Raw genomic sequence first — 12,001 nt, 5'->3', positions numbered from 1 at the left:
GGTATATATATACTTGTATATTTAGCATTATGTTAAGTCTAGGTGCCCGTAACACCACGCTTTATAATTTGACATGAGTGTGGCTGTACTGGGGGTAAAGCAGGACTCTCTTCCCAAGTGTGATAGTGTTATAAAATGACTCTGACACAATACAGCTTTTAGGTACTGACCATAGACTGGTGTATATACTCCAAGGCACTCAAGAATTTCACCATAGGGCTGAGTTTGGTAGACCGATTGTTTTGTGTTGAATTTAAGTAGGCCTAGTTATTAAAGTATCACTAGGATCCAAATGCAAGATAGGTTGTTCTTTAAAGCTAGTCTCAGGACACTGAACTCTAGAAACAGTATTATAGGTATGTGTTAATGGATTTGTGAGCTCTTCATAGGATTTTCTTAATCTAATTTATTTAAAAGATTGGTCAATGAGTTAGTGGTAAAGCATAGGAAGGATTCTTTGTGTCTTGGTTTTAGTTCACTGCTTTTTCTAGATACTTCCTTTTTGAGGGATACAGTCTAAAATGATTAATGTGACCTATAAGACTCTACCCCTCTCTAGCGCCTTCTCATGCCACTCTACCCTCACTCAATAGTCCTGCCACATTGGCCCTTTTTTAGTTTCTTGAAATGTTATCTTCTCTTCTACCTCAGAGCCATAATAATCAGTGTTCTTTTTTTCTGGAATGTTCTTTATAACCTTTACTTCTGGATAGTTCTTACTTAAAGTATTACTTCCTTAGAGAAGCTATTTTAATTCTCCAGACTATGTTAAATACCTTTGTTCGATGGTCTTTTGACATTCTGTATTTTTCTTTCTTAGCACTCAACCTAACCATAATTCATAGTTACTGCCTAAGCATTTACTTAATATCAGTTTTTCCTTCTAGCTCCATTAAGGCAGGGGCTATTTTTGAGTTGCTTGTTATTGCACCTCTGGTATTTAGCATAATGTTTAGTTAATAGTAAGCATCTGATAAAGATTTTCCATTGAACAAATTCATCAATGCTGGAAATGTGCCTGCAAGGTGCAATGGTTGGTGCATCATACAGTCATTTCTATTTTAAATGGTAAGGTTGAAATGAGAGCTAGAGTGTTCTTCTAATACGAATGCTAACTGGTTAGGCCATCTTGAGCATGGTGCTTCTCTTCCATAGTCCTCTGCTCATCAGTAAAATGAGGAGGCAAGACTAGACTAAATGATCTGATAAGGCCTTTTCAGTTCTGGGCTAAGTGTGGCATTTTTCAGCATACCAAAATCTTAATACTGGCTACTTTATTAAACCTGAACTAATAATAATAAAGATGGACTATTTTTAGCCATAAAATAGTAAAAGCATTTCTTAAGCTGCTCCTATAAAATATGAGTGATTTTATAATTTTGAAAAATAATTTAGCTAGGCTCATTTTTTACATGTATGCACTGCATGTCTTTTATATATCTTGGATAAAGAAACAATATCCCAATCACTGAACAGTTTTCAAAATTGAACTGGAAAAAAAAATCTATATTTACAGAAGCAGTCTTCACCAAAGTTTAAATGTTTATGAGACTCTGGCTAAGGCTGTCATAAGCTTTACTACATTGTTGGTTTTATAAACCTCAACTGTGTTTGGAAATGAATATTCATCATTATCATCATTGTGACTATGACCCATGATCTCAGAATCCTGTGTGGAAAGACACTTTTGTAAACTCCTATGCAACAGTTAATCAGAGTTTAACCTTTCTCTTTCCCAAACCATTAGCCCGCAAAGGAGTTTTTGAACTAAAGCTATTTATTTGAATAACTCATATTTTATGTTCTTCCAAAAAGGATGCAGTAGCATTTAGAGAAACTTTAAGTTCATAAGTAACTAGACTGAGAAGAAAAATCGGTACTGCCCCTCAGTTGCTGCTGGACAGTAGAATTGGCGTCAGAGAAGTCTGAGACAGGTGACTGACGTTAGCAGTTCCCGAAAAGCTTTCTAGTCAACGTTTGAACAAATGACTTCAAAAGAATAATTTCTTGTGAAATTTAATTTAGGTTGGGTTTATTTTCCTTTTATATTTTTTAAGCTCAACAGGATAAAATTATTCATTATATATGATCAATATCACTATATACCACTTCTGTTGCCTCATTTATAGAGAATATCTCTCCCTCCTCACATCCAGTGATTTTATATAGTATATTAATTCAGAAAATATTGATTGGTTATCTTTTATTTGCAAGGCACTATTCTTGCTGCTAGGAATTCAGAAATAATCAGGTGGATTGTGACTTCCGTAAGCTTACAGTCTATCCAGCATGATAAGACATATGTGCACAATTAAACACAGGTTTAAAAAAAGTGATAAGCGCCACAAAAAGGTTCACATCAGGTGTTCAGGATCGTTATCTTACATCTTCTCCAAAGCTATGCGCTTGTTCCAAGACTTTGACACCTCCACATCTTCTAACACAGAGACCTGCATATAGAACATACTCAATTAATGTTAGCTTAGAAGATGAGCTGTTTCTGAAATCGTTTGGTAAACCTGCACCTATGTGAATGGCATTCTTTTTACTAGGTCAGATCTGAAGTCTTCATTCTGAAAAACATGGTACTTACATCTAAAATTATATATTTTGTTAGACAGGATGTGACAATTTTTACTTTCGTGAGCGCCTTCTATCTTTATATTGGGCTCTATTTTCTGATTTTTATTTCAAGGCTTTTTCTACTCAATCTTATCTGACGTCCTTCTATCCAGGTGACCCAGCTCTGTAAGTTTTATGGTATGCAGTGATGCTGCTTCTTGCCACGATCAGTGATCACAGCTCACAGGGAACTCTGAGGAATCTCAGCATTTCTGGGGTCTTTCCTCTCTTTGGTACAAACCACTAGAAAAGGATAGGAAATAAATGGTTATCAAAGCTTTAGAGGAAGCAATTAACATTTTTCTAAGAAGCAAAAAACGACTGTATTGTTCCATCTGAAGGCTTTCTGAATTTAGTCAGTTTTTTAAAAAATAGATTTGTTCCCAAGGATTTGTTTTTCTGTGTTCTTTCACTAGTTGAAGTTCCCTGGAGGACTCAAAATTGAGTAAAATTGACTTTCTTCTGATCTTGTGAATTATTGAGGGAAAATGAAGGCATAAATGATACCTAAGGACTCTTGCCTCTCTAAGATTTCATGACTCTTTAATACTCAGTAGGAGGACATATTGGTCAGGATGCCAGATACTGTGTGGCCAATACTTTTTCAGCTCTCAGCCGTCTTCACTCCATTCAGCATAAAACTTTTCTTCAGTGGCTTTATCCAAGCAGAAAAAATTCAGAAGCTTCACTTGCCCTCCCCCCTTTGAAGACACCTGGCTGAATTTCAAAGGAAAAGGATACCACAGAGTAAGAAGGAAACAGAAAAGGCAGCCTTTTCTCCCCCTAAGTTCTAGCAGTTTGACTGACTCTTGTGAATTTTTCTTGCCACTGAGTCATTGCACATACAGAATTATGAAACTTTAATTTCTTTAGAGGCTTGTTATATTAGAAAAATTGTTCCAAAGAAAGCAACAATCATGACATAAGCACATCTGGCTCTTGCAAATTATTCTTTATTAAGCTTTCATTTAATTACATGTGCTGAAAGGTCTGTTTTTGATTACTGTAATTTTTTTTATTTGTCCATCTGAATGATAGTAATGCTGGAAATTACATACAAACCACCTGTTTTTTTTTCCCCTTACTAATATGGCCAAGTTTGACTATTTTCCCTGTGGTTGATGAACTAGGAAGCTTTCTATTTATTATGATAGAAATATGACTATCAAGGTAATGGCTTAATCTTGATTATAAGAAGAAAAGAAAATATTTGAATGGAGTTGTCAAGCATTAAATAGTGTGAAGATCGAGGTATCTGAATTCTGGTTAACCACAGCAGATTAGCACATTCATTTATTACCGATTTCACCCAAAAGCTAATAAATCAACAGTTAAGGATTTAACATCCTCTGCTAGGAAAAAAGAAGCTTTATTTTATTTCATTTCATTCCATTTCATTTTTTTGTTAAGAATCTGGCTATATTCCCTTGAGGATTATGTTATATGCTGCCTAGAAATAAGACCTGGAGAAAACAGTGACTGTTGTTGGGACTCAGGGATCTTGAGGGCAGCATTCTTATCATCCAGAAGGATCAACATCGCCAGAGAAGCTCGGTCAGTATTGAATAAGAACAATGTTCTTCCAGGAATCTGTAGGAAAGTTCAGATTAGTTACTGACTTCATGAATATTAAAATTACATGAATAGACATACTGATGTTTGAAGAACTTTTCATAACAATTTTAGGCACTGGAAAGAATCTAGAAACCATTTAGTCAAATTCCTTTTTGTACCGAAGAAACGGAGTTCTAGAGCAACCAAGTCCCTTGTTCAGGTTCATAAAGTTATTGCTAAAAGGACCAGGAACAGGACAACGGCTCTCAGGCTAGTACTCTTTATATTCTTCGGTCTCTCTTATTTCCTCTTGAAAAAAAAAAATAGCGAAGGAGAAATTGCAACTCTGTCAGAGAAATAGTTATCTAACAATACGGTAAGTTTTTTGTTTTGTTTTGTTTTGTCTTTTTCGTAAAACTGAATTTCAGCTGCATTTAAAAAGAAACTGTTTGTCTTCCCCGTTTTGCAGCAACTCTATGCCGCTCAGCTGGCCAGCATGCAGGTGTCACCTGGAGCCAAGATGCCATCAGCTCCACAGCCACCAAACGCAGCAGGGGCAGTCTCACCTACCGGGATAAAAAATGAAAAGAGAGGGACCAGCCCTGTAACTCAAGTGAAGGTACTTGCTTTGCGGGATGGTGAAAACAGTTTGGAAAACAGCTTCACAAGAAAAGTAGTGAACGAGGCTGGGTTGGGAATAAACAGCAGGAAGCATAGCAGCATAAAGGAACCCCAAATGCTCCTCTTTATGGTAAATTTCATGATTGAGCACTGAGAAACAGGTGTTTCCCTTTTGATAACAATGGTGCCATATTGTGAGATCTTTACCTAAATCTGCAAACTCACTTCTCAGGAGTTTTTCCCCTTTGGATTCTGGCTTTTATTTTTTAATGTTCACTGGCATGAATGGCCACGGTTTTATTACTAGTCTTTGTCATAGACTTGTGACACTTTCTCTCGAAATTCCTTAAACAGGTGGGAGCCAACTTATAGTACCAGAAAAGGAGGTTCTCAAACTTCTGATTTAAAAAAAAGGGGACAGAAGAGATCTCCTGCTGAACCTCATATGGTTTGTTGATAAGGCCTCGCCTTCAAGGATAGTGAACACGGGCTCTGAAGAATGAGTGCTGTCATTATTTATGCATCCTTTGACGCCATGTAGTTGTGAGAGGATAAACAGGCTCTCCCAAGTTATGGCTCGGACATTGATAGATGCCTTTCCTCACTAATTTTCAGTGTCTTAAAACGTGGCACATAGGAGGTATTTGGCGACAGAGGGAAATGGATGATATGCTCCATCTTTGTGCTGCAGCTGGTACCTATAGGTGGTACTGGTTGGTTTTTATAATACAGAGAAACAGTTGTTTTGTATCATTGACTTCTCCAGTTAGAGGGATAGGTTAAGCACAGAGGTATTATTGTAATGTGCCCAAAGTACTACATTTGGAGAAATTTTGCAATTATTAAATTTTCACAAGGGAAACATCTAAGGCTAACAAAACAGTATCAAATGCTATAAAACCACTGAAATTGTTTTATTTTTATAATGTGCAGGTAGGAATTAATTTAATGCCACCCATGCTTTAAAATCTCCAAAGAAATAGATGAACGTTTATGCTTTGTTGTTAGAAATATTGCGGCTTGACAATAGGCAGCTTACATTTAATAAGGTAGCATGGCTTATGGAAACAGGCTATCTATTTGGTGTTCCAAGAGTTTCTGTTTGTGAAGGAACAGTACAACTCTAACCATAGCACTTTGTTTAATTATAGTTGTTAGAATATGAACATATCAAACATTATTGACTTGAGGTATTGAGTATTAGATATTTTAACATGAAAAAGTCATTTTATAAGTGACTTGGCCAAATGGAACTGCACCAAACCAAGCCTTTACTGGATGAGTAAAATGTTCCCTGGTTAAATTCAAGTTTACATCTGCTTTAACCATTCCAGCTTTGTGGGCCAACTGAGTTTTATTACTCACTTGACCACATGCAAATTCTCAGGGAGTTCTCTATATAATTTGACTTGACTATATTTTACGTTAATAACAAAGGAAACATTCTTTATACGTATTAGATTGTTTATTGTATGTGTGGGTAAAAATGAATGGATCAAGTTGTAAAGCAAATGTTTTAAATTAAAAAAAAATAGCTTCTACCTATTACTGAAGAAGTTCTGAGAATAATCTCATGATTTGGTAATTGAAAGGATTATGGTCATTAAAATGTGATTCTGTCTGTAATCATTGCTTTCCACCTGTGTATAACATGACCACATGACATAGGGCATAGCTTGCTGAAGGTAACAAAATTAAACATAGATGGTCTTATATACCTTCTTTCCCTCAGAATTTTTATCTACTATAATCATCGACATCAGAAATCAGAATGTTTTTTGTTGTTGTTCAAATGTCAGTTCTACCACTTTTACCATCTGTGTCACTTTGGGCAAGTTACTTAACTTCTTTCAGCTTTAGTTTTCTGCTCTGAAAAATGGGAGTTAATATTATGGGTTTTAAATCCTCTAGCATAGAGTGAGTGTTCCATAAATGTAAGTATAGTGATGACTGTGCTGATGATGATCTGATGGTAATAAAGGTGGTGGTGGTGGTGGTGGTTGTAATTGAAATATCCAGTTGAATGCCAAGAAAGATCCTAATTAAATCCTAGAGGGTTTCCATGTTCAGCTATAATGGAGGAACAGGGATCAGATTTAGTCTCCCAGCTTAAGCAACTGAAACACAGGACAGAATATATAAAACAATGATTCTCAGACATTTGCAATAGGAATATAGGACAGTGATTCCTGAGAGAAGAGAAACAAGGGAGGCAAGTACTATGATTATTCCAGCTTATTGTCTAGAGGTAGTTTCTAGGTCATTGTGCAAGGAGGGGTACCCACATGGAACATGGCAGGCTCTCTGAGTAGAGACATAGAGTTCAGAGTTTTGGGATGCCAAAGTAAGTAGAGTTTGTGAGGTAGAGTAGCAGAGAGGAGAGAGCTGCACACTGAGAGAGAGTACTGAAAATCTCTAGAAGATTCCCCGGATTTAGCTGAGTATTGATCAGCATATACACATGAGGAAACTCTGAGGCCAGGGAAAAATACCAGATGTAGCAGGCAAAGCAATTGCAAGGTTCACAAAGGACTGAGAATGGTTTGTATTCCCACTAGCCAGAGTGGAAAGATCTTCTAACATATGAGGTATCAAGTAGTGTTGCCCAAAAGGCGATACCTCAGAAATGACACCAAATTATCCCTAGATTAATGGCTTCTCTGAACCGACCTAACAAGCTTAAAAGCAAGCCTAGAAAGGAAATTTTTCTGTGTCTCAGAACAAAGTCCACAAATATTTGAAAGAATACATAAACTCCAACACCCAGCAATGTAAAATTCATAGTGTGTAGCATCCATTCAATAATCACCAGGCTTTTATAAAAGCAAGAAAACATGAACAATAAGGAGGAGAAAGTCAATCAATAGAAACAGACCCCAAAATGGCACAGATGATAGATTTAGTAGTTAAGACAGTAAAAACAGCTACTTCAGGGTTACCCAACTATAGCCAAATGAAGAGATAGGCAAATCTTCCTCCCAAAAAACACTTACAAAATTTCTGTCAGGCCAAGGCATGCTGTGAGAACCAATAAGAATTTACTTGATTGGGAGAGTTGGTAGATGCTTCCCACGCCCAGCGGCATGGTTGGAGGAAGTGGCAATCATTGAATTATAAAAATAAATAATCAGGGTATATTCAAAGGTGAAAAAAATAGATGTTATAAGCTCCATATGTTTAAGAAGATAGAGGAAAACATGAACATTATAAGTCAAGACATGGAACACATCCATGGAATGTATGGAGATGAGAAATACAGTTTTCGAGATGAAATGAAAAGTATACTGGATTAGTACTGTTGGGATTAGACATCAGAGAAGAAAAGATTAGGGAACTTGATAACAGAATGATGAAACTACCCAAAATGAAATACATAGAAGACTGTCAGTACTGTGGGACATCAACTGGCCTAATGTATGCACCAAGAGCCCCAGAAGGAAAAGGAAGGAACAGAAAAATATATTTGAATAAGTAATGGCTGCAAATTTTCCAGCTTTGAAGAACACTCTGAACTCAGATACCTAAGAAGCTCAGTGAACCCCAAATAAAAGAAACATGGAGAAAACTAGATACCTAGCATATAAATGACTATTATTTAGATAGGAGTAAAGGAACTAATTAGTCTAAATATCCTTTGAGTGTAGAGTAAAGAGAAGTAAATTGTAATCAAGCACATAAGACATTTTTGACATGCATAATGATACAGCCGTGTTTCCTGAGAACGTATCCTGTATCTAGATACGGATAAATGTACATTGCAACATAGATGTGCCAGATTATCTATTTCCTACCAAGACAAAAAAAAAAATTTACTATGTTATCAAATGACTTATTTTCTCTGATAGTTTAATAGAAAAGGGACCTGGGACTTGGAGTCCAGTAAACTAGAATTCAAATGTTATCTTTCCATGTATGGCTTTGAACAATGATTGTGTCACTCTGACCCTCCTTTATGATTTTATCATTCTGACCCTTCCTCCTTTGTGAATTTAGAATAATACTGCCCAAACTCATAGACTTATTGCTAGTTAAATGAGCTAATATATGTGAAAATGTCTAGCACAGTGCATGTTGTTTCTATTTTCTCTTTCTAATCTTCCTCCTGAGTAGCCTTTTCTGGCATCTCTTTTTGTCCCCCCTTAAACAATGACTATGGCACCGGAGGAGACCTTAGAGATCAGCTAGGATCAGGCTCTCTTCCCAAAGGGGAGGATGTTCTGTTTCCAAGCTCTATTGTGTTTTAAAAAATGACATTAAAAAAGTTTCCTGTGCCTCTCAGAAGCAAAACAGAAATTAGTATCTGCTGACAATTTTATTGTAGAACACAATAATATCGATCTTAAAACTGAGCATTTAAATGGATATGTTTATATTACAACTAAATTTCTAAAATGATGGGCATGTTGTTATATGTGTTTAATGACAGGATAAATGAGACAAAATAAAGGCAAGGAGTTTAGCTTTCAAGTTCCTGCTTACACTAGAGTTACAAGTCACATACTTGAATACTGTGCCCAGTATAGAAGGACAGGTATCTTAAAATAGAATTCTGTAAATATATGTAGCAAAGAATATAAAGAGACATCACTTTAGACATGAAAAATAAATTACATATAGCATGGTATGTAAAACATAATTATAATGTGTGCTTGCTCTTTGCAAAAATTAATTTTAAACCTGAATAGAGACCAGAATATAGACCATGAGGAGTGTCCACACCCAGAAAGCCACATAGAAACCATGCTGTGGCATGCGGCTCCCTGGGCAGAGGCCCAGGAGAGCAGAAGAAGCCTGTGTTTCCATTTTTAAAGTACTTGCAATTGTTTGATTTAAAATATATATTAAAAAATTAGCTGCAGAGCCTATTTATAGTTGCAGGAACTTTTCTGAGAGAATAACACAAAAGCACTACAGAGCTGCTGAAATTTTAAATAATTCTTTGTAAATGCCCTAGGTTAATTTAGATCCTTGAAAACACATTAGGAAATTAAGCTGTAATGTGAGCTAATTCAGATTTTAATTTGGCAAAAAGAATGATCCAACTACACAGTTAATGTAAATAGAAGCATAACACAGGGAAATTAATGAGGTTTCCTTCCGATGAATCTTCAAGGAGGTAGATAATTAGCTTCTTTTGTTATTATTGTAGGAGAATGTGGCATTGTCTCTGAGGTGTAAAATAACTGTGGCTTACTAAGTGATAATGTGCTTCATTTGTCTTTATTTTTTTAATAATTATTTATGTTAAACTCTTGTAGGATGAAGCAGCAGCACAGCCGCTAAATCTCTCTTCCCGACCCAAGACAGCCGAGCCTGTCAAGTCCCCAACATCTCCCACCCAGAGCCTCTTCCCAGCCAGCAAAACCAGCCCCGTTAATCTGCCTAACAAAAGCAGCATCCCCAGCCCCATTGGAGGAAGCTTGGGAAGAGGATCCTCTTTAGGTAAATGGAAAGGTCAACAACAGGAAGAGATTAATGAATTAGGTAAAAGAAAGCAAACCTGTTCAGTGATGACTGATCCCTTTTTCCAAAGTGTTCCTTAGTCCAAGGGGGGAAAAAAAAAAAAGTAAAAGTAAAATCCTTTCTACTGAAACGTAACCCCTTTTGGTGTCTTGGGTGATTAGAACTTTTGGAAAAGGTCATAATATAAATCCCGCTGGGATGGGGTTCTTTAGAGTCTGCTGAGTTAGATCCAGCCAATCAGAGACTTGGGGATTTCTGTGTTTGGTTAATGCTTTGCCACTGAAGTAACTCTAGGCAGACAAGAGTGATCATGAACCCTCCAAGGGCCTAAAGGGACCTGGCCTCCAAGCTGCCTGCCAAAAGTCCAAAACTTCTTTGAAGTTTTATATTTTCTTTTTAAAATGTATGTGAATTTTATATCTTATCCCATATTACTTTTGCATTAAAACAAATGTGAATGACACACTTCAATGACATAATATGAAATAAAGTTGATATCTGATAAGATATGTCATAATGATCCTCGGGCTTCTTCCACTCTCTGATATATTGCCAAGTATCTCTAGGGACATTCATACTCCAGTGAGAAGTATGGAGGGAAAACATGGGTTTTGGCATCGAACAGACTTGGACTCAGAGCCTTCACTTACTCGCTATGTGACCCTGGGAAAGTTATTTAATATTTTGGAACTCAGTTTCCTAATCTCTTTGAGGGGAATATTATTACCTAGCTCATAGGTTGTTATGAGAATTCAGAGAGAAAAATGCATATAAAATGCCTAACACAATGTCTGGCACCTAGAAGGCATGTAATTTTTAAAAAACCAGACTGGAGGGAGTTAAGATGGCAGAGGAGTAGGGGACCCCTTTTTCAGCCGGTCCCCTGAGTCAAGCTGGATAGGTACCAGACCAGCCTGAACATCCACGGAATCAGCCTGAGACACAGGAAGATACATCTGGATCTCTACAAATGAACATCTCCAGTGCTGAGTATTGAGGTACGAAGCGGGGAGCCGTGAAACCGCGCACAGATATCGGAAGATAAACGGAAGGGGGAGGGAGCCGCTGCGTTCGGGCGCCAGGAAGCGGTAGCCACCTGCACGGGGGAGCAGGCGGACTCGAGGACCAGCACCCGCGAGAGAGCAGACTGAGACCGTGAGCCAGGAGCGCGCCACCAGACTTCTCACGGAACTCCGGTGTGCTCACTGGAACCAGACTGAGACCGGGAGCTCTGGAGCGCACGGGGTCAGCAGGCGGCTGGTGGCTGGCGGCGTTAGAAGCACAAAGGACAGAGACGCAGCAGTCCTGGAAGTGAGGGCTGGGACGCCGGGTGTGGGGCGCACATCCCGGGTCGCTGCAGGGTTGAGCAGCACCAACAGAAACAGAGTTAAAGTGGCCAGAACATCAGTGGAGAACGGTCCGCGATCTGTCTGTTCTGAGACAGAGGCTGAGATTCGGCCACTGCTGCTCTGACTCTCAGAAGAGGCACAGCAAACCACCAGGGAAAGCCTCCAGAGAACAAAAGCCTGGAAATACCTGCTCACAGTGTGCCCGTCCCCATCCCCCCTCGCAGGGGACATGGAGACTCTACCCAAACAGGGTTGCCTGAGTATCGGCGCGGCAGGCCCCTCCCCTAGAAGGCAGGCTGAAAAATCAAGAAGCCCACATCACTAAGATCCCTATAAAACAAGGGCACACAGCCTGGGTCCCGGTCAATAATTTGGGCTCTGGACAACCCTGC

General features: G+C 38.2%; 1 protein-coding gene across 31 annotated transcripts in view; it reads left to right on the top strand.

Annotated features, from left to right (window-relative positions):
* The window catches only part of SOX6 (SRY-box transcription factor 6), a 583,500-nt gene that overhangs the window by 495,062 nt on the left and 76,437 nt on the right, over positions 1-12,001 (top strand). For 26 of the 31 annotated variants that reach the window (XM_034646122.1, XM_034646128.1, XM_034646121.1 and 23 more), the window contains 2 exons: positions 4,646-4,795; positions 10,056-10,281. In XM_034646122.1, the coding sequence (XP_034502013.1) occupies positions 4,646-4,795; positions 10,056-10,281 (376 nt within the window). The remainder of the gene's footprint in view (positions 1-4,645; positions 4,796-10,055; positions 10,282-12,001) is intronic. The other 5 variants (XM_034646117.1, XM_034646113.1, XM_034646102.1 and 2 more) reach the window with 1 other exon arrangement.

This window comes from Ailuropoda melanoleuca, chromosome 16 (genome assembly GCF_002007445.2).
Source record: "Ailuropoda melanoleuca isolate Jingjing chromosome 16, ASM200744v2, whole genome shotgun sequence".
NCBI classification, from domain to species: domain Eukaryota; kingdom Metazoa; phylum Chordata; class Mammalia; order Carnivora; family Ursidae; genus Ailuropoda; species Ailuropoda melanoleuca.
The sequence above is the reverse complement of the archived record's forward strand: the minus strand, read 5'-3'. Positions and strand labels throughout refer to the sequence as shown.